Source organism: Monodon monoceros, unplaced genomic scaffold (genome assembly GCF_005190385.1).
Source record: "Monodon monoceros isolate NGI ecotype Baffin Bay Population unplaced genomic scaffold, NGI_Narwhal_1 Super_Scaffold_16, whole genome shotgun sequence".
Taxonomy (NCBI): domain Eukaryota; kingdom Metazoa; phylum Chordata; class Mammalia; order Artiodactyla; family Monodontidae; genus Monodon; species Monodon monoceros.
Genome location: NW_021703772.1, coordinates 112,330,614 through 112,354,071, shown reverse-complemented (window position 1 = coordinate 112,354,071; position 23,458 = coordinate 112,330,614). Strand labels below are relative to the sequence as shown.

Here is a 23,458-nt window from a genome sequence, read left to right as displayed (position 1 = left end):
CGGGAGGATCCCACATGCCGCGGAGCGGCTGGGCCCGTGAGCCATGGCCGCTGAGCCTGCGCGTCCGGAGCCTGGGCTCCGCAACGGGAGAGGCCACAACAGTGAGAGGCCCGCGTACCGCAAAAAAAAAAAAAAAAAAAAAATTTGTAGATTCTTATTTATACTTTCTATAAGATGCTGGTAAATTGACAATGTGCAGCATTTCCTGGGAAAAGCAAATTCCACCTTTCTTCTTCCAAACAGCAGGTCTCTATGGGAGGAAGTGTAGGGAAAGATGTGCTGCATCCATAGGCAGTGTATTGGCTAATATTGAGAATGATATTGCTAACATTTAAAAAGTAACATCTGGTAACCAGTATAGTAAGAACGTGAATCACTGGGAAACACCAGAGCTGACTCCTGATGTTGACTTCTTTTTGCTTTCAAGATACAAGTGTACAACAGAGACGATGAGAATTCTGAGCCTTGTTTGTGGCAATTCTACCAGAAGGGGACTGCATGGCACCACCACAAGATTTCGTAAATTACCCTGAACATACTCAGTTATTCACTATTTGTTTGGAGCAAAGCATGAAAGAGTCTTCAAACACATGAATGACAGATTTTGAGAGAGTGACTCTTTTTTGAAACATAAAGTGCAACAGTGCTGAAGTTTTCAGTTTTTGTTAGTTCTTCATTTTTTTTTTTTTTTTGTCTGTTTAGATGCCATTTCCTGCAAGCAGTATTATGGCACAGTGAATATAATGGAAAGCAGTTTTCCAACACATATCCCAGACCTTTGCTTTCTTATTTATTTGATGATGTCGTTAAAGGTTTAACAAATCCTTCTTCATAAACTTTCAAAATAGCTTCACATACAAATCTGTATTGACTCTGAAAAATAAAATATAAAAAAATAGAATGGATCAGAAAAACTAGAAAACAAACAAAGATAGACAAACATCTCACTTGGCTTGCTTATACAAGAAATACAAAATAAGACTGCACAGAGATACCACTTTTCACCAAGAGACTGGCAAACAAAGTTTGACAGCATATTCTGTCGGCAAAACCCACTCATACATTGCTAGTAGGAATGTTAAATACCACAATCCCTATGGATGGACAGTTGGCCTCATCTGACAAAATTACATTGATTTACCTATTGACCCAGCAATTCCACTTCTAGGAATCTATCCAGAAGACAAACTAGAAAAAGAAATTAAAATATTTATTCAGAAATGAGGCTATTCACTGCGGAATTACTTATAATGACAAAAAAGTAGAAACAATTCAAATCGTCATCAGTAGGGGACTGGGTGAGTAATCTGGTACATCTTCAAAGTGCGGTACTATGAAATGGGGGGGAAAGGAAAAGAAGTCTACAGACTGCTACAGACTGATTCTAGGATATTTTGTTAAGTAAAAAAAGCAAGGCAGAGAAAAGTGCATACAATATATTATCTTTATAAGAGAAAGGGGGGAATACAAATATGTACTATCTCAAAATGTATGTTAAGAAAAAAGCAAGGGAAGGATAAATCATAAAAAAAATGGTTTCCTATAAGGAAAGGAGTGAACAGGGTGAAGGAGAGAGATAGAGAATATACTTCCTTCTTTTATAGATTTTAGTTTGGAACCATGTAAAGATACTCCATAATTAGAACATTAATTTTAAAAGCCTCTATAAATTGAAAATATAAAACATATCAATGTATGTATTTAGTTGATGGCATAACCACATACAGAGGAGCTATTTCAAAGGACTTTGAAACAGTAATTTAACTGTGTATCTCTGTAGAATATATATCCCAAAGCAAAAAGAACTGTGGAAAGAATTGAAAATTCTTTTTGGTAACGATACTGTTGGTAGTGTTAATTTTGTTATTCTGAGACAGCTGTTGGGTAATGTGGAATAAAACAAATGAGGACTTGGGATATGCTAAGTCTTTCATTTCTGGTATTGTAGAGAACCAGCATTCTTGTTAAAGAAGAAAAGGGACAAAGATATAAGCAGAAAATGGTAAGTGAAAACACTGTGGTCTGAGTCTGTATTGGAAGCCCTGAAACAGAGCAGGGCCCTATGGTCTATGCCCCCCATGTCCTCAGCCTGCCTTTTGTCTGTGGAAAAATTTTAGCCAAAGAGTAACTTTAATCAGAGAAATGAGAAAATGCAGAAACAATGGAAAACAGTCAAAGGTGACTGGATAATAATATAGTCATTAAGCAGAGTCAAGGACCTTTAGTTCCTCCTCAAGGGCTGTAGATAATATTCTGAGCCTTATCCTGTGAGCTGTCTTATAGATACTGAAACCCCCGCCAGGTGGAAGAAGTGAACTACACGATGACCAGGCTGTAGCCATGACATAAGCTGCCACAATTCCGAGAACTGGCCCCAAGGAAATGGGAACGAACCAACCCTGGAGAGGCCAATGAACCAACTCATTATATTGAAAACTTATAAATAAAGGGAAAGCATCAAGTGTTAATCTTGTCTTTCCTATACAGACTGTACCACTGGTTAACCAAAGAGCAGATGAAAAGTTTCTCTTTCAAGAAGTATTCCAACTAATAAATAAAAAAGGAATGATAGAATATCATCATTTTGCAAGCCCAATGAATTAATGATGCAGACATTGACCACCCAAGGCTGCTAACATCAGAAAAAGGAAGACACAGACATCATGTACCCTCTGAAGGAAGCTGCTGCAACCTACAGATCCATTTACCAGTTCTGGAAAAGACAGAGAACACCATCTTGGGAACACAATCAGCAAAATCCAGACTATGGGAGAACAAGTAGCACAAACAACCTGTGTTGTTCATCGAATAAACTGCAAGAAGAAATAAGAGAGACACAGGAGGAAGACACAGATTAAAAGAGGTTTAGGAGACACACAGACCAATCAAAATGTGTGGGCCATATTCGAATCCTGATGTCACACAAACTGTGAAAACAGAAACAAAAACTCATTACGTATGATATGATCCAGCAATCTGACTTGTGGATATATATCTGAAAAGATTGAAAGCACTGTCTAAAAGAGATATTTATACATCCATGTTCACAGCAACATTATTCAACAATAACCTAAATGTGGGAATAAGCCAAATGTCCATCAATAGATGAAAGGATAAGAAAAGTGTGGTATATACACACAAGGAAGTATTTTTTTCAGCCTTAAAAAGAAAGGAAATTCTGACACATGCTACAACATGGGTGACTCTTGAGGACATTATGCTCAGTGAAATAAGCCAGTCACAAAAGACAAAAACTGTGTGATTCCACTTATAGGATGTATCTGGAGCAGTCAAATTCACAGCAACAGAAAATAGAATGGTGGGTGCCGGGGGCTGGGGGAGAGAAAAAATGGATTTAATGGCTATAGAGTTTTGCAAGATTAAAAAGTTCTACAGATTGGTTATACAACAGTGTGAATATACTTAATACTACCGAACTGTACACTTAAAAATGGTTGAGATGGTAAATTTTACGTTTTGTATTTTACTACAATTAAAAGTAAAAAATCTATTATGTGTGGATATAGATATAGAAACCTCAAGAAAATACTAGCAAATCAAGTCAAGCAACATATAAAAAGAATTAAACACCATGTCTAAGTAAGATTTATCTCAGGAATGCAAGGTTAGTTTAACACCCCAAAATCAATCAATCTAATACATTATGTGAATAGAATAAAAGACACAAACTACATGATCATCTCAGATACAGAAAAAGCACCTGACAAAACTGAACACCCTTTCATCATGAGAACACTCAACAAACTAGTAAGGGAGGGAACTTTCTGAACTTGATAAAAGGCACTAATGAAAAATCCATGCTAACCTTATAGTACTTAGTGGTGAAAAACAGAAAACTGTCCCTTAAGACCAGGAACAAGACAAGGATGTGTGGTCTCACCACTTCTATTTAACACTGTACTGGAGATTCTGGCCAGGGCCAGAAAAGATGAAAAGAAAACCAAGGCATCTATACTGGAAAGGAAGAAGTAAACTATCTCTATTTGCAAATGACATAATCTGTATATAGAGGATCCTAAGGAATTATTAGAGTTAATAAATGACTTTAGCAAGGTTGCAGGATACATGATCAATATGCAAAATCAGTTTTATTTCTATATCCAAGCAATGAATAGTCCTAAAACGTAATCAAGAAAACAAGTACACTTACAATAGGACCAAAAAGACTAAAAAAACCTTAAGAATACATTTAACAAAAGAATGATAAGACTGTGCAATACAAAACACTGTTGAAGGAAATTAATGAAGACATAAATAAATGGAAAGACATTTTGTGTTCATGCTTTTGAAGACGGAATATCATTAAGATGGCAACACTCCCCAAAATGATCTATAGATTTAATGCAATCCCTGTCTTGCTTTTTTTGCAGAGAGGACAAACTGATTCTAAAATTCAAGGGACCCAGAGTAGCCAAAACAGTCTTGAAAAAGAAGAACAGGGTTGCAAGATACAGACTTCCTGACTTCAAATTTTATTACCAATTTATAGTAATCAAGACAGTGTGGTATTAACATAAGAACAGACATATAAATCAATGGAATACAACTGAAAGTCCAGAAATAAACCTTTACATTTGCAGTCAAGGGACCCAGAGACAATTCATGGGGAAAGAACAGTCTTTTCAACAAATGGGGCTGAGACAACTGGAGATACACATGCAGAAGAATGAAGGTAGACCCCTACCTCACACCACATGCAGATATGAACTCAAAACGGATCTGACATTTAAATGTGACAGCTAAACTATAAAACTCTTGGAAGAAAAAACAGGAATAAATCTTTGTGACCTTAAGTTACGCAATGATTTCTTAGCTATGACACCAAAAGTGTATGTGATTAAAAACCAAACAAAACTGGATGTAATCAAAATTAAAAACTTTTGTGCTTCAAATGACTTAAGAAAGTGAAAGAATAGCATAAACAAAAACATTTGCAAACCATAGAACTATGAGACGAGACTTGTTTTCAGAAAATATAAAGAACTCTTACAATTCAACAATAAAACAAAAAAAACAAATTGAAAAACAGGCAAAAGATTTGGACAGTCCTCGAAAGAAGGCATACAAATAAATGGCCACATGAAAAGATACTTGATATCATTAGTTATTATGGAAATGCAAATCAAAACCACAAGATACCACTTTATACTCATTAGGAAGGCTAAAATAAAAGAATGACAAGTGATGACAATGATGTGGAGAAAATGGAACCCTCACACACTGCCAGGGGACTGCAAAATGGTGCAGCTGCTGAGGAAAACAGTCTGACGGTTCCTCAAAAGGTTAAACAGAGTTACCATATGACCCAGCAATTCCACTCCTGGGTATATACCCAAGAGAAATGAAAACATTTATAAACAAAAACATATACACAAATGCTTATGGCATCATTATTCATAATAGTCAAGAAGTGGAAACAATGTAAATTTCCATCAACAGATGAATGTGTATCTATTCAATGAATAAGGAATGAAGTACTGATATATGCTACAGAATGTATATACCTTTTAATATTATGCTAATTAAAAGAAGCCAATTATTTATGAAAGATCAAATTATATGATTCCATTCACATGAAAAGTCAGAATAGGCAAACCTACAGAGACAGAAAGTAGATTAATGGTTGCCTACGGCTAGGTTGGGGGAAGCTTGGGGAAGGTAACAGGGAAAAATGGGTACAGGATGTCTTCTTTGGGGTGATGAAAATATGCTAAAATTAGATAGCAATTATGGTTGCCAAACTGGATATAAAAAAAAACCAGTGCAATGTACACTTGTTAAAAAGGGTGAATTTTATGGCATGTGAATTATATAAAGCTGCTCTAAAGTTTAAAAAGACATGATTTATATGAGACAACCAGAAATCTGAATACTGGCTATTGCTAATATTAGGGAATTACTGTTAATTATACTTTGGTGTGATAACGGTGTTGTGGTTTTGTTTAGAAGAAAAAAACACTCCTTATCTTTTAGAGAGACACACTAAAATATATGTATGGGCAAAACAATATGATGTGTAGGGTATGCTTCAAATGTGCAGACAACAGGTGGCAGTATGAAGGAAATACCACAGCCAGTGTTGGGGCTGAGTATGCAACACAGTGTTGATTACATTATATTGTCTGCTTTTGTGTATGTTTGAAATTTTCCATAATTAAAAGCTAAAAAAATGACAGGCACTTACCACATAGGTCAGTTCACTTCAGTAACCTTAATGCCACCAACAGTGCTAACATTTCACAATGGCTTAATATAAAAAATAATCTTAGCGTTAACTCTAAAATTCCATGATTCCTCTTTTGATTCTTGGAACATAATTCAGAGTCAGTATAGAATATAGTAAGTTAGTAGCTTAATGTCGATGATTTTTGTTGTTGCAATTTAAGCTCTTATGTAAAAAAGAAAGGCAATTTCCCCACAGCTGTTTCACTGAAAACAGGTCTATCAAGATTCTCCAGTCTAGGGACACTATCGTTCTCAGCACTCCATTTGACTAAGTAACCCAGGGCACGTTCCTCCTCTGCACCTGTTTAGGCAGTTCAGAACTAGCATGATAGGGTGGTGTTAGCAAACATTTTCTGTAAAAGACCAGATAGCAAATACTTTCGTGTTTGCAATCACATGGTGCCTGCTGCAACTTCTCAACTCTGCTACTGTAATGTGAAAGCAGCCACAGACAACATGTAAACAAATGCCTGGCTGTTTCCAATAAAACTTTATTTATAAACACAAGTGGCGAGTTTGGCTCATTGGCAGTATTTGCTGGTCCTTGTGCTAAGGTTATTAGCTCCTGGCAGAGAATTAAAAAGAGAAAAGTATGGTTTGAAATATATACTGATAACAAAAACCATCACGTTGAGAATGCACACTCATACATGAGGCATGTAGTACTTACAGGAGTTTGGATCATCATGGCTCGTTGGTCTCTCATTGTTCTCACAATATCTAGTGGATAAACTGGCTGATTGCATTCAATGAGACACATGGCTGTTTCCATGGTAATAAGAACCCCAGTTCTTCCAATCCCAGCACTAAAAAAGACAAATATGGGGCAAGGTCTGATACAATTCTGTTACACTTCTTGTGCCTTTTGTACTGAATCATATTACAGTAGAAGAACAATTTTGATTTTAATGTTTTATATTAATAAAAGTAGCAAGCCAACTGGAAACTATTTTGGAAACCAAAAAAAAAAAAGTCACTTAATACAGATTAAATGGTCTGTAACCACCCCTCCCCCACTGTTAGTTGCAAATATACAATTTTAAAAGTTACACTTCAGTTTTTAAAATCTGAACAAGGTATAGAAGCTTACTGGAGAAAACAGCTTTAAAATACAAAATAAGAGGATTACAATAATAAATCATTAACAAATGTACAAAAGACAACTATTTTACACACTCAAAAATCAATTTTTAAAACCAAATTTAATTTTCATTAAACTTCACCATTGACACAGTTAAGAACAACTTTGTGAAGTACTCTGAATGTGGATAAAGTAGCTCTTGGGAACTAAGGATATGAAATAGCCAAACGTGTCCACCATTCCTGCCATTTTGCCTCTCCAATATTTGGTCTACAGTCTGTTTTGATGATTTGAAAGTTTGCTCTTAAAAAGTGCTGGAAAGTTTAAGGATAAAGAGATACCTTAATACATCCTCTGAATAAACCACTTGGATAAGGAGAAAATAACTTCTGGCTCCTAATCTCTGCAAGGCTGTAGCATTGTATCTGGTCTCTTGAGGGCAGAAGGGCTCAGTGTGAAAGGAAGGAGGGTGTGAGCCGCCATGCAGCGGGGCTCTTGGAAGTAGTCCCTCCTGAGAGGGTTGGGCAGCGCCACTCCAAGGAGGTGAGATGCTCACCAAACGTCCTAGGAGGGGCCAGAAGCAGGAAATCCAAACCTCAGGATGCAACCTAGCTCCTGCAATGCTGTATTTCATCAAATCTATGAAACCATTAACTTTAGGACATAACTATGAAGAAGACAAACTGCCAAGAATCAGCACAGTATTATTCTTACTTCTTATGATAAAATTTCTGTCAGTCATCTGTTAAAACATACCCTTTGCCTTCTACCTTCAGAGCCTAGCTTCGAGATCTATCAGAGTGACAACCGTAACTGAAGGACAAAATACAATACGTATTCCCTTTTAAAAATGACACATCTAGTCAGTTACTCAAATCATAATAGACAGAAAATAAAATACCTGCAATGAACAACAATAGGTTCTTCCTTGCCGGCCCTCTTATTTCGTACATGGCAAACAAAATCCAGAAAGTCGCTTGAATCGTCAGGGACCCCATGGTCGGGCCAGGCTATATACTGGATCTGAGTGAGCTGACGACTCTCATTTTTCTACGTATAATGAAAAATCATGCACCTGACTTAGAAATAATCCTTAAAATATAAACAAATATTCATGTCACTTTAATTTTAGGAGAAAAGCAATGGACTTCCCTGGTGGCGCAGTGGTTAAGAATCTGCCTGCCAATGCAGGGGACACGGGCTCGAGCCCTGGTCTGGGAAGATCCCACATGCCACGGAGCAACTAAGCGTGTGCGCCACAACTACTGAGCCTGCGCTCTAGAGCCCGTGAGCCACAACTACTGAAGCCCGTGCGCCTAGAGCCCATGCTCTGCAGCAAGAGAAGCCACTGCAATGAGAAGCCCGTGCACCGCAACGAAGAGCAGCCCCTCCTTGTTGCACCTAGAGAAAGCCCGCGCTCAGCAACAAAGACCCAACGCAGCCAAAAATAAATAAATAAATTTTTAAAAAAAAACAAAAGAAAAGCAAAAGAAACCACTCTCATTCCCCCCTGTCAAAAAAGTAATGTATAAACTCAATAAAACCCAAAAGTTCAAGGAAAAGGAAAGAAACCATTTTACAGAAACAGCTGTACCCATTTAAGTATCAGTCACTTGGATTATTACTCTTCTTACAACTCAATTTCTGTATTCGTAGAGTATTTTTAGGATGATAATCAAGTAAACAGGCAAAAACAGATTAAGATCCCAGAGAAATGTTTAAAAGAAAACTAAAGAATTGTTAGGTGAGCAAAAAGTAAGGTAAAAAAAAAAAATCTTTTTTTTAATGAACAAAGTTGGGCTAATACTTATTGATAAGTGCAAGTGAAATTATGGAAATCAGGAAAAATAAAATCTCAAAATAAATGTAGGTTAAACACTGGAGAGCATAAAAACACAAAATCAATCAGGACTTAATTCTTTTTGGGGAGCCAAAAGTTGGTATAATGAAGAAAGTAAGGTACTGAATTTATACATCTTGGCTCAAATGTCAACTTTGCCAGTAAAGATGCTAATTCAGAGCCTTACTTTCTCCAAATGAAAAATGAAATGACATCTACACCTCAGAGGGATAGTCTTATGTTAAAAGGATTCAGTGAGAGGACCTGCAAAGCACCCAATCACAGCTGTTTGGAATCATATGCTCAATACTTGGTAGCTATAGTCATTCAACACTATGAAATCTGGTTACTATCATTTACATTAGATGGAGCTTCCAGAAAAGAACGTGAAAGTAAGGTAATCAAGAGAGAAGAATTCCCAAAGAGACCTCAGTTTAATTTGATAACTAATTTTTCAGATGAATTGAAGGTATCTAGCACAGATTACCTTTGACTATTATTGTTAACAAAAGAACTTAACGGTACCAATAATCTACAAGAATGGGTAAGGTAAAATCATATTTTATTCAGTTTTGGGGTAGCGTTTATCTGTCTATTCATCTATCTACCCATGTATGTACGTATTGATGGTAGCAAGTTAATTTTCCCAATTATAATTGGCTCCAACGTTAGAAACTAATTTGTGTCTTAGCATAGTTCTGAGGTACTCAGCGTTGCAAAGAAAAGCCACTAAAATATATACAACTGCCATGGATAATCTGCCAGTGGAGAACGATGGGATATACATATCACCTGATGCAACCCTCTACAAGCTCATCTGTCATGTCTATTTAGGAAAGTGAAGAACCAGCTTATTGGCTTGCCTTGTCATACAACCACGAGCTATACAGTGTCCACGCCCAAACCCCAAATTCATTCTCCTATCTCTAGACCGTAAGATTTTGAAAACTTTACTTTCTTGTAACTTTACTTTCTTGTAACTTGCCAGGTTTCTTCAGCACAACGTGGCGCTCCTTCCCTTTCTGGTCAGTAAGGCCCTGTCTCACTGGACTCCTGTAATCACCCTCGGGGAGGGGTGCGGTGGCGGTGGCCTGCGCGTGGGACCAGGGGAGACGTGGTCTCGTCTCCAAAGGCTTGGCCGTTGATGCTGTGCTGTCTGCTCTTCTCTAGCATCACTTCTTTCTGCCTTCAGCCCCCAAAGCCCCTACCGCCCCTCTGCCCCAGGTGGCTGGTCTAGGCTCTGGCAGCCCAACAGGACAGGCACGTGCTGCCCTCCACACATCTCCCAGCTGGGTTACTGAGCCGGCGTTTCCTCGTCGGTTTCCACTCTGGCTTTGATCTGGAAGCCACGTGGACTAACCCAGGCAGCAGTAAGGAAAACTAACAATTTGAAAGCTATAATCTGTCTGAGGTCAGAAGGTCCTGCCTACGATCTTTTCCTCCTTAATACTGAGAAGACTGTGAAACTGCTCTCTTCCACTCTTAAAAAAGGGGAGTAGGGGGCTTCCCCGGTGGCGCAGCAGTTGAGAGTCCGCCTGCCGATGCAGGGGACACGGGTTCGTGCCCCGGTCTGGGAAGATCCCACATGCCGTGGAGCGGCTGGGCCCGTGAGCCATGGCCACTGAGCCTGCGCGTCCGGAGCCTGTGCTCCGCAACAGGAGAGGCCACAACAGTGAGAGGCCTGCATACTGCAAAAAAAAAAAAAAAAAAAAAAAGGGGGGGGGGGAATAATTTGATAGCTTTCAATTGTTCTTTCCATTTCTACAGATGGACTCCAATACCTTACTGATAATACGTGGAGGAAACAATCTATAGCCAACACCCCTGGCATAATTTTTATGAATAGGAAGAGTACAATATTAATAGTAATAAGTATTATTTACTAGACTATTTTTTCACTGATCATTCGTATTTACTTACAGAAATTGGAAATATTATAGTAGGAGAATACATTTCATAAGATTCCGAAGTATCCCAATGAAGCAAATAGTTCAGCAATTTTTTAATATTTCTTAGTAACTAGGACTCAGACTAAAAATATTTTCATCTGTCAAAGCCTCTACCTTAAACAAAACAGCTCTAACCAACAGACCCCCTGCCTTCGTACCTCCTGGTTAAACAGTGTCATCTTCCTGAAGACATATGCAGTGTTTCCTTCTTCTGAGTGGCAGGTGACTTGGTAGCACCCATAGGATGAACTTCCTGTGGGTTCCGGCCAATACTGGTGACACTTAACCTGGTATCAATAGATTTTAGAAATATACATAATTCAGGTTCTCCAATTTTTAAAATGTTTTAATTTTTAAGAACTTTCAAACTTACAGAAAAGTGACAAGAATAATTTAATGAACTCTCATATACCCTTCACCTAGATCTACCAACTAGTATCATTTTTTTCTTTGCCACTTTTTCTCTTTGTAATAATAGTCTGTTGGGATATATTTTGAGACTGCAAATATCCTGTTTACAACAAGCTTCCACCCACTGTTTTACCATTACACTAATTTAGATTTAAGTTAACGATGAGAAAGAATCTTCAACTAAAATGCCAAATGCAATCCATTTATTTTCATAATTAAGATTTTTTAAAAAAAGGTTTCATGACATACAATTCACATACCATTCAATTTACCCATTTAACATACACTATTCAATTGTTTTTAGTATACTCACAGAGCTGTGTAACCATTACCACAATCACTTTTAGAACATTTTCGTCACCCCCAAAGGAAGACCCACAGCCCTTAGTAATCCCTCTGTGTCCCTCTGGCCCCCTCTCCTCCCTCTACACCAGGCCTGGGTGACCACTAATCTACTTTCTGTCCCCTATGGCCTACTTTGGACATCACATATAATAGAAGCATAAGATACGCGGTCTTTGGTGACTGCTTTGTTCACTTCGCACAGTGTTTTCTAGGTTCATCCATGTTGCAGCATGTATTATTTTTTCATAACTTTTTATTGCCAAATAATATTCAACTGTATGAATATACCACATTTTATCTGGTACATCTGGGCTTTCTCCCACTTTGGGGCTATTAAAAATAATGCAGCTGTGAACATTTGTGCACCAGTTTTTGTGTGGACGTGGACTTTATTCTCTCGGGTATTCCTAGGAGTGACACTGCTGAGTTACAGTCACTCTACGTTTAGCCTCTTAAAGAGCTGACAGGCTGTCTTCCAAGGCAGCTGCACCATTTCACAAACCCACCAGCGGTACAGGAGGTTCCACTGCCGCCACATCATCACCAACACAGGTGATTTTCTGTCATCTTTACTTTGGCCACCCTACTAGATATGACGGAGTAATGCATGGTGGCTTTGATTCACATTTCCCTGATGACTAATGATGCTGAGCATCTTCTCGTGACCTTGTTGGCCATTTGAATATCTTCTTTGCAGAATCATCTATTCAGATCCTTTGGCCATTTTTAAATGGGGTATTTGTTATCTTATGGTTAAGTTGTATGAATTCTTTATATATTCTAGATACAAATCCCTTATCAAGTATATATTAGTCCATTTAAATAATAATGGCTAACACTTATATCACATTTATTATAACACACTTATTATGTGTCAGTCACAGTTAAGCGCTTATCCATGATGATTTTAACCACGACCCCGTAAGAAAGGACGTTTAGAGGTGACAAAAGAGACCACACGACGTGGCGCTCTTGACTGTGCACACGATGCAGCCTAGAAAAGCTTTGGGCAGCGTGACTTACTCTGCCATGCTCGGCCTGTGTGGTCAGCATCACAACCGTGGAGCAGCCTTGTTCCCATGCCATCTGCCAGAAGTCTGTACAGGTGTGTGGCAACGGCCCTTGGCAAGCGATGTACTGATTTATTATTCTAGAGGAAGGAATTTCCATCTAAAAGGACACAAAAACAAAATCGTTCGCATTATTACTTTTTACTAGGATCAAACACATGAAAATCATCTACTGAATGATAACTGAATACAACTAATCTCAATAAATTGCAAAGTGAGTAAAACAAATCTTTATCAACAATTTATTTTATTTGCAGCAGAAATTTCTTGGCAATGTGCAGTAGCTATACATATTTATCTTTCAATCAGTGGAAACAGGAATTTAAATATTTTCCAAAGCGCTCTTATGGTTTTTTTAAGCGCAGCTTTTACAGAGAATCCTGTTTCAGAGGCAGAGAATTGATATAGAAATTAAAAATGTTTACCTGTACATAGAAAACAAACTTGTGGTTACCAAAGGGAAAAGGCAGCAGATAAATTAGGAGTTTGGGATCAACATATACACACTATATAAAATACATAAAAAAACAAGGACCTACTGTATAGCACAGAGAACTATATTCGATATCTTGTAATAAATTATAATGGAAAAGAAAAAAAACTGTCTCTAACCAGCTTATTAGTAAATTTTGTGAGAAGCAAAAATTCTGCCATTGGCTTGAGTTGAGATTTTTCATATTATATATGTGTATATATGTATAATGTGATGTATAAATATTGTGTAATATGCACATAATTATATATATAATATATGTAACATGAAAAGATTGGAAAAATATTTTAAGTTCATTATTTTCAGAAAGTAAGACTGTAAGTATTTGGGGAAGATGAACCATCATCTTATTATATTTTTAAGACTGAATTAAAAAAAAGAAAAGGTGACGTGTACATGGCAACTGGAAGGATACCAAAGGGTGAGGAAAGAAGTCTCCTTCCCATCCCAGCCTCCAGTTTACACTCAGGAGGGCAATCCTTTTTCCTAGCTCCTATCATGTCCTTTTGAAGATATACTACACATGACACACAAATGTACACGCAAAACTACTTTCCTTTTTTGCTGTAAAATATAAATGGTAGCATATAATATTGTTCTGCATCTTGTTTCCCTTTTTTCTACTTTACCTTTAAAATCATGTCAGATTAGTACATAAAATTTCATACTGTGTAATGGCTCTACTGTATAAACGTACCGTAAATTCATATAACATTTAAGTTGCGGCCAATTTATCTGCTATCGTAACCAAGGCTACACTGAATAATTTGTAGACCTAACATTTTTGCACACAGGAAGAAATATATTTGTATAGGCAACAGGAAGAAATGAGAACGCTGGATCAAAGTGCATGTGCGTTTAAAAATATTTTTTAATTAATTAATTAATTTTATTTTTGGCTGCATTGGGTCTTTGTTGCTGCACACAGGCTTTCTTTAGTCACGGAGAGTGGGAGCTACTCTTTGTTGCAGTGCACGGGCTTCTCATTGCGGTGGCTTCTCTTGTTGCGGAGCACGGGCTCTAGAGCACAGGCTCAGTAGTTGTGGCACACGGGCTCTAGAGCACAGGCTCAGTAGTTGTGGTGCACGGGCTTAGTTGTTCCGCGGCATGTGGGATCTTCCCAGACCAGGGCTCGAACCCGTGTTCCCTGCCTTGGCAGGCAGATTCTTAACCACTGCACCACCAGGGAAGCCCTGCATTTAAAATTTTAACAGACGGCTCCAAATGGCTCTCCAAAGAGGTCGTCCCTATTTATACTTCCACAAAGAATGTATGAGGAAAGCTTGTTCCTCAGTAAACTCCTTAATAATCCACAATCCTTTCTCCACATTCTGAAACTCACAATGTTCTGAAGCGTAAGTTTGTCTCTCTCTCTTTTTTTTTTTGGTATACCTAACCTAACCTTGACTTATTTGGTAACAGTATCCGACCTGAACCTGTTTATAGTCTATCAGTCCTATTTCGTGGGAATATCCATAGTTTGTTTGCTGTTGAATATCAACATATTGATTATAGGGTAATGTCCCATAGCCTGCTGGGGACATTACTTATTACAGTATATGCACCGAATAACCTTTCAAAAATCCTCCAAATTCTGAATCCCAAAGCATATTTGACCGCAAAGTTTCAGGTAAAGGCTGTAGACGTGTATAGGGTATTATCAAACTTTTTGATATTTCAATCTAATAGGTGAAAAATGGTAGTAATTCCTTGCAGTTTTGACATGTACTTTTCTTTATGTAAATTAAGTTGAGCATATTATTCATTTAAGTGTTTGTTTCTGTTATTTTTCTTTGTTTCTGTTATTTTTCTAAGTGTTATAACAGTATAATAGTTTTGCTTAAAAAAAAGTCCTTATCAGAGGTACATACTAAAAGAGCTGATTGTCATTATCATGGATTCTGGAATAAATCTCAAAGTTTAGAGTGGTCCCTCTTATTCCAAATGACAAAGGCATAATTTTAAAAAAACTTACATTTATATAATTTGCATTGATATAGTCTTCTTTACCCTTTAAAATGACCCGTGTAGCATCATCTGAAAAAATTTAAAAGAAAGAATGTTTTAATAAAGTTATGTTAAGAAGATTAAACATAACATACAGAGAGGGTAGATACTCACAAGGCGAAATATCTCTGTATCTATTTTTGGAAATGTTCTGAGGTAATTTGGCACAAGACATTGTCATTCCAGGTTTTTTCCGATATAGTTGCTAAAAAAAAAAAAAAAAAAAAAAAAAAAAAGAACGTGTCCAGAAAGCCATCAAGAGTTTCTGCTTTGTTTTTGTTTTCCAGACTTCTTTCTATGCTATCAAGAAACAGGTTTTTTTCCTTGGAATACCAGATCTATACAATGATGTACCTTAGGTTTAGTAAGGTATTGAACCAGATTTGCAAAGCTGAATTTTGCAAAATCTCTGACATGAACTATATATATTTTGAAAAATAGTAAAACAAGTAAAAACAATTTTCCTTACAGCAAAAGTACCTGAAGTTTTAAATAGCACATCTGTAGGAAACACCTAGGTTTCATTTACTTTAGATATATTTAAAAGAAAAACTGACGTGCCCTAAATATTTTATAGTCACCTACCCTCAACATACACTTCAGAGCAACAAATATTAATGATGGCTAACTACCCTGACAAAAATTAGAGAAGGATTAAATATGAGGTAGGTACATATTTTTATGTACAAGGTACAAAAATTATTTTCCTTTAACTCAGTATTTTTACATCTATAATAGTCTATCTGCAACCTTTCATTAAAACAGCTATTTAATTACAGAGAAAATGTAGCTTGATGACATACCTATAAAACCTCCTTATCCCTCTGTTTTAAACAGATATCTATTAATGAAACCATGGCTAGTATTTTGGAAGCAACTTCTTAAAACTTTGCATTTTAGAATTCTTTTTATATCAAGTATTTTTCAGAATAATATTTTAGTTTATAAATTTAAACTGACAGTAGATTAGGCAGTTAAGAAGCCGTGAAAATACAGGCAAACACCTTTCCCACACAACGTTACTTACATCAAACTGTGTCAGCACTGTCCCAGTGATGAGCCCCGCAGCCAGCTGGACCATTGACTCTCGGAGGGAATGGCCATCCTGATGGATACTATCTAGTGGGGCTTTCTCAGGAATGTACTGGAAGTCCGGCTCATTCTCTAGCTTTTCTTCCACTACATCATACACAGCTACAAAACCAAAATCAAAAAAGCCTCATGGAAACCTTAATGAGTTGGCAAAAGGAATTTACCAGATATTATTTAATTTTGTGTCAGGAAAAATATGCATTTATTCCTAACTCATCAGATCTGAGTCTGGGGCCACTGTGTATGGGTTGAGAGTGGCTGTGGAGTAGAAGAAGTACCTCTGGGGAAAAGAAGGTTCTTGGTCATATTACTGAAAATGTCTGTAACTTGAAGAGACAGTAGGAAAAAGAGGAAGGCCAAGAAGCAGCTCTGACCGGATCTTTAATTTGTGGACCTGGGACAAGAGCAGCAATAGAGGCCTATACACACCATAGGTCTAGACGTGAAAAGCTACACATAAGCGGAACAGAAAACTAAACAAAATACTTTCTATTCTCATTCCTTGATGTATCTACCAAACAGCTTAAGAGGTCAGATTTCAAAGGAGAATTCTAGGCCAGAATGCATGGTTGTGGCAGTGAGGGGAGCCACCCCTAGACTGTGGCCCTTAGGCCACCCTCAGCTCCACTCTTCAACGTGGGGGCCTATAAGCACACCCTGAACCTCACAGCCCACACGGAAGCCCATTCTACACCCCTCTGGAAATTGCTTCCTCTGCGCTACCCTGTTGGCCTATATCATGTGATCAACCCTTGGGAGAACGGATCTCAGAAAAATGGCCACAGAGGCCCAGGAATGGGCTCAGAGTAATTTGGTCAGAGAACTGAGGGTTGAAAAAGGTGGTCTAAAAGGACGGGGAGGTCACAGATGCTGTGACCTTGGTCCCACAAAATCCTGACCCTCATGGGAAAAGGCAAAGCTGAAGCAGAGAAGAGCCCCTTAAGGATGGAGTCAAGCTTCTGGCCTTGTTTAAGAAGTTTTGTTCCTGCTCAAATACATATGTACTTTTGAGAAGAAGAGATTTCTGAAATGAAGAATGTAAAGACAAAAAGATGGAAATGCAATTTGTCTAAGAAGAAATAAGATTTAAAGGGGAAGACACCAGGAAAAACAAGCTACGTTTTGGCAAACATAATTTAAAATTTTGATTATACAGTATTTTTTAAAAAATAGACATGACAGACCCACACTGAAAATGAATCCTGGTCTAGATTTTGATAATAAAGCAATATTAGAAAGATCCTTGCCAAAAAATGTAGGCCCTAGGTGGGTTCCTCTCCTAATTTAAAGTATAAATGGAGTGATTTGGAATTACAAAAAGGCCATGCCTTTTCCATTATATAGACTTTTCTTCATATTCTGCTTCTGTACTAGTCATGAATTTGTGAGCAGATAACTGAAATGTCTTGGTGCCTAAATGTCTTCAACTATAAAATGGGGATAATTTATCATTGGATGGCTGTAAAGGTTAAATGAGAATATATAAAAGAGCTCAGGTCTATGGAAAGCATTTAAAAACTATTAGCTAATATTATTATTAAGTTCTTTAGGATCTGTTATCAAGAGAAAACAGAAAAAAACAAATTGAGAGATGATTCTTAGTATGAAATTTAAGTTGTTTTATGTGACAGAAAATGCCTAAAAATGAATCACCTAAATAACAGATCTAAATAAATGAGTTCCTTTAAAAGTCAAAATAGAATGTTCTGTTGAAGTCCTCTGAATTTTCCTAGGAAGTCAATTCTAAACCATGAACGCAGAAAAACACAAAGTACAGGCAAAGCTCGTTTTATTGCGTTTCTCAGATAACTATGGTATTTTTTTTTTTTAAACAGATTGAAGGTTTATGGCAACCCTGTGTTGAGCAAGTCTACTGGTGGTATTTTTCCAACAGCATTTGCTTACTTCGTGTCTCTGTGTCATATTTTTGTAATTCCCGCGATCTCAAACTTTTTCATTATTATTGTATCTGTTATAGTGCTCTATGAGCAATGATCTTTGATTTACTATTGCAAAAAAGATTATGACTCCCTGAAGGCTCCGATGATGGCTAACAATTCTTAGCAATAAAGTATTTTTAAATTAAGGTATGGATATTTTTTTTTTAGACAATGTGATTTATTGCACACTTAACAGACTACAGTATAGTATAAACATAACTTTTATATGAACTGGGAAACCAAAAAAGTCATGTGACTCGCTTTACTGCGGTATTTTCTTTATTGCGGCATTTCCTTTATTGCGGTAGTCTGGAACCGAACCTGCAATATCTCCAAGGTCTGCCTGCAGGGAAGGTAAAATGAAAATGTCTGTTTGTACCCAAGAGGCAAAATGGGTACATGGGGAGAATCGGTAGAGTTCTAATCACATTTTACTTCTCTATGGTATGTAGCTGGTGATGTGGCCCTAACCAATAGTCACTCTTGTGGCTAAAACTGTGATGAACAGTAACTGTTGGGAACAAAACTAGAAGAGCGTGTCTCCTGCCAGGAGGAGGTATGGCATTTACAAATGCTTCTCAGAGGGGACTGGTGAGCGCTGTGGGACCCACAGCAGTGCCATTATGATGAGCACAGGCTGAGGGCCTGGGACCGTGAGCCTGGAGGGAAGGCACAGTTTCTGCGAAAACCCTTCTCGGGACACTGCTGAGGCTGAGCTTACTCCGCACCACATTTATTCTGCACAAAGTGAGAGAATTAGGAACACTGTCCAAAAGGACAATGGATGGCTTCAGGAGCCCCTGAGCGCTCCATGTGGCAGCATATTCATGAGATTGCCGTAGAAACCAAACTCTAGCTTGTTGCAGGGCTTTCTGCACGTGGAACAGCAAGTATACCTAAGGAAGGACCCAGGACTCCTCAAGCACCTGGGGGAAAGGGAGGCAATCTCAGCCACGGCGGTCAGGACAGAACTTGCCGAGGCTGACATCTGAGCAGAGACCCGAGTGAAGTGAGGGTATACATTCCACGAACATCGGGAGGAGTGCCTCGGGCAGAAGGGCCATCGGGAAGGCCAGCACAGATGACTGGAGAGGAAGCAAGGCCGGGGGTGGGCAAGGTGGCCAAGAATCTGCATTTTACTCCACATGTGAACGGAAGCCGCTGTGCCTTGAGCAAGAGACTGACGTGACGTGACCTGTGTTTTAAGAAGCCCGCTCCGGCCGCTGTGTCTAGGCATAAACATGAAGGAATTATAAGAACATCCAGTGCGACCCAGAGCACTCACCATTGGGTCGAACTAGAAGGACGAGCTCCCCAGGATGCGTCTCGCAGCTCGCTCTGATGAGCAGGACCACCTGGTCGTGGGTGTGCCCCGCAACGTCCCGACCATTGATCAGCACCACTTGGTCCCCTTCGTTCAGTCGGGGGACACACAGGTCGGCCTGTAATGGGATGAGAATAAGGTCTCCGATTTGCACCCGGCTTTCTGGAAGTAAGGCACAGGAACTTCCTGGGCCAGGAAGATCCCACATGCCACAGAGCAACAGCCCGTGCACCACAACTACTGAGCCCATGCTGCAACTACTGAGCCCACGTGCTGCAACTACTGAAGCGCGTGCACCTAGAGCCTGTGCTCCACAACAAGAGAAGCCCGCGCACTGCAACGAAGAGTAGCCCCCGCTCGCCACACCTAGAGAAAGCCCGGGCGCAGCAACAAAGACCCAATGCAGCAAAAAAAAAAAAAAAAAAGGGAAGATGGAAGCAAGTAATAAATAACAGTAATTCCACTACCCAGATGAAATACTGCTAACATTTTTTATCATGTTTCCAGATTTTTAAAATATATTTATATAACTCATATTTTTTAAATGGATAAAACAAACATATGAAAGTATAATATGCATTTTTAAATTGAGTATAGTTGATTTAGTTTCAGGTATACAGGAAAGTGATTCAGTTACAAATATATACATATATTTTCAGATTTTTTCCATTACAGATTATTATAAGATATTGAATATAGTTCCCTGTGCTATACAGTAGGTCTTTGTTCTTTATCATAGCGTGTATCTGTTAATCCCATACTCCTAACTTATCCCTCCCTGCCCCTTTCCCCTTTGGTAGCCATAAGTTTGTTTTCTTTCCTTCTTTTTTATGGCTGCACCGCGTGGCTTACGGGATCTTAGTTCCCTGTCCAGGGATCGAACCCATGCCCTCGGCAGTGGAAGCGTGGAGTCCTAACCACTGGATTGCCAGGGAATTCCCATAAGTTTGTTTTCTATGTCTGGGAGTCTGTTTCTGTTTTGTAAATGAATTCATTTGCATTTTTTTAGGTTCCACATATAAGTCGTATCATATGGTATTTGTCTTTCTCTGTCTGACTTACTTCACCTAGTATGATAAACTCTAGGTCCATCCATGTTGCTGCAAACGGCATTACTTCATTCTTTTTTATGGCTGAGTAGTATTCCATTGTCAAATATGCACTTTTCATAATACTATCTTATGAAAATATTTCCATACTTATATATGCTACATCATCTATCATTTTAAGCGCTGCAAAGCAATGCATAACTTATTTAATCAATTCTAATGATGTACATTTTGATTTTCCCTCCAATTTTTAAGTTTCACAAACAATACTACAATGAACGTCCTTGTGTATCCTTTGTTCCAACTGTTTCATTAGAGGTAATTCCTAAAAGTGGAATCGTCAGGTAAAAGACATATTTAATTAAAAATAAGTTTTACTTAAAATTTTTGTTTTTGGGAAAGCTATACACCACACAGTTTACAGAGCTGACTAGGTCTATAAGATTATTATGATAAGAAACCATTTCTTATGTTCTCCCCTACCTTCTCCCCCTCTTTTGAGGCATCTTTTTTCAACATTTTAGCTACATCTTTTATATTTACCTCGGTATCTCTAAATAACGTTCCAATTTTATTTTTTATTTCAGACGTTATCTAACTTTCTACTTGCTAGATGAGAACTTAGCAATCGTTCATCTCCTCATCTGCACTCCCAGACACACACACACTTCCCAATACACACTGAACAAATAATTTTGGACTATTTCCCCCATCTTTCACATGTGTAGTAGGTTCAGTAGTCATTTTATACATCATATCCCTGTCTTGTCACCTCTGATCACAAGGGATTTGTTTAAAAGAGGACATCTGGTCCAAGCTGGATCTATGAAGGGTTTGCTTCCTAGGAGTCTGTAAGTTGGACTGAGGGGCCTAATGAGTCTGTTGCTGAGCTGGTAACGTACAAATCCCGAAGCTGCTAGTGGTCACATCACCCCACGTGGACTGAGGGGCAGAACGGTGGTAGCTACACAATTTCTATTTAGTACAGATTTTGGAGTCACAACCATTTCTGCAGGTAGAGTGTGTCTGCGGTGCTAATATTACAGGACTTGGCTTGAAGCTGCTACTAAGTACACTTCTCATTTAGAATGTATTTTATTTGGAGTAGCTTGAGAAATGAAGCTAATTCAGTGTACAAACTGGTTTGCACTGAGAGAGAAGAATGGAACATTCACATAAAAAGAAACAGAGATGAAAAATAGAGTCCTGATGATTTTTCAAGTTCTTTCTCGAAGTCTGAGTGCATTCCTGTCCTTGGGTTTTGTGACACACCTCTACAGCTATACGATAAATTCTGTATTTATGGTTAAGCCAGGGGTATTCCACGAGTTCCTTGTTATTTGCAACCAACAAAGTCCTTAAAAACCAGAACTAAAACCATGTAACATGATATCCTTGATCAATCTTGACTGCGATCTTCAAATCAACTGTGAGGTTGCTGCAAAGCACCAGACCCTGTAACTAGCCTCTTCCCTCAGGCTGCAGGTTCCTGCCTCTCCCGGGACACAGAGATGGTTGAATAACAATGGGCGCTGGCTCCAAGCCCTTAGAGACCATTTAGGTAAGAGAAATGCAGTTAAACAGAGGAGACAACAACAGAAATGGGGATCTGAAAGCAATATTTGCTATACACAGGATCAATAAAGATGATGTACCCACAATTTATCAAGAATTGTCCTTATGAGCAGAAAGTTCATGGGTGCTGAACCTGAAGGAGGGGGCACAGGGGGTTCATCCTCATGGGTTCATGCAGTCTTTTCTCTACTTTCGCTTAGAATGTTCATAATAAAGAACTTAAAATACATATTTTAAACAGAAAGTAGACAAATAGAATGTAGGTTAAACAATTCTAAATGAAAACAGAAGCCAACAAAAAAAGCAAACAAACAAAAACTATACCTCTGTCTACATTTTGCTGTTTAAAGGGGTTATTTTCATAGACTCTAGCTTCTTTGTAAAAACAAGGATTTTAAAAACTGTTATAGATAGGGAATAAATAAAAATTAACTTCCCAGCAATTAAAGAGATTCAGCCAACATCATGTGCTACTTGACAAATTAAATGATTCATTTTACTCCTTTATTTATACTAATAAAAATACGCATGTATTCTCGAAGCTAGGATTCACTGGGAAGGCTGCTGTGACTCACAGGTGTTCCTGGCGCAACTCGGGACACGATCACAGGCATCTTCTGGTCACATCCTCCCTTCAAAACAGTGCAAATCGAGTATCAGTATTGCCAACACAGAACACCTTAATTTAAAAACTGAGTACAATATAAATTCTAAGTTACCTTTACATTGAATCCAAACCTTCCATTTTCATCAGGTTTCATTCTGATTAGGACAAGATTATCATGTGGAATACCACCATTAGGCTTTAAAAGACAAAAATAAATAACTTGTCACGCTTTTCATTTATAGCCTATCCTTCAGATATACATGAAGCATGCTTCCTGTATATTGATATTATCTAAAGCATATAAAGAATCATAATTTAAATTTCTCTCGTGCCTTACCTGCATGCTAGACTGTAAGTGCCAAGAGCAACAGGGGCTTTATTAATTACCTGACTAATTAATTTCAGTGTCTCTAGAACCTGCCTCAAAGC

The 23,458-nt window shown here is 38.1% G+C and overlaps 1 protein-coding gene across 2 annotated transcripts in view; it reads right to left on the bottom strand.

The window, feature by feature from the left end:
* Positions 1–652: 652 nt before the first annotated feature.
* The window catches only part of PTPN4 (protein tyrosine phosphatase non-receptor type 4), a 174,618-nt gene continuing 151,812 nt past the window's right edge, over positions 653–23,458 (bottom strand). For both annotated transcript variants that reach the window (XM_029225100.1, XM_029225101.1), the window contains 11 exons: positions 23,142–23,225; positions 22,998–23,054; positions 19,760–19,916; positions 16,470–16,636; positions 15,557–15,647; positions 15,411–15,472; positions 12,896–13,042; positions 11,275–11,403; positions 8,229–8,377; positions 6,917–7,052; positions 653–873 (listed from right to left, as the gene is read on the bottom strand). In XM_029225100.1, the coding sequence (XP_029080933.1) occupies positions 787–873; positions 6,917–7,052; positions 8,229–8,377; positions 11,275–11,403; positions 12,896–13,042; positions 15,411–15,472; positions 15,557–15,647; positions 16,470–16,636; positions 19,760–19,916; positions 22,998–23,054; positions 23,142–23,225 (1,266 nt within the window). In that variant the 3' untranslated portion in view covers positions 653–786. The remainder of the gene's footprint in view (positions 874–6,916; positions 7,053–8,228; positions 8,378–11,274; positions 11,404–12,895; positions 13,043–15,410; positions 15,473–15,556; positions 15,648–16,469; positions 16,637–19,759; positions 19,917–22,997; positions 23,055–23,141; positions 23,226–23,458) is intronic.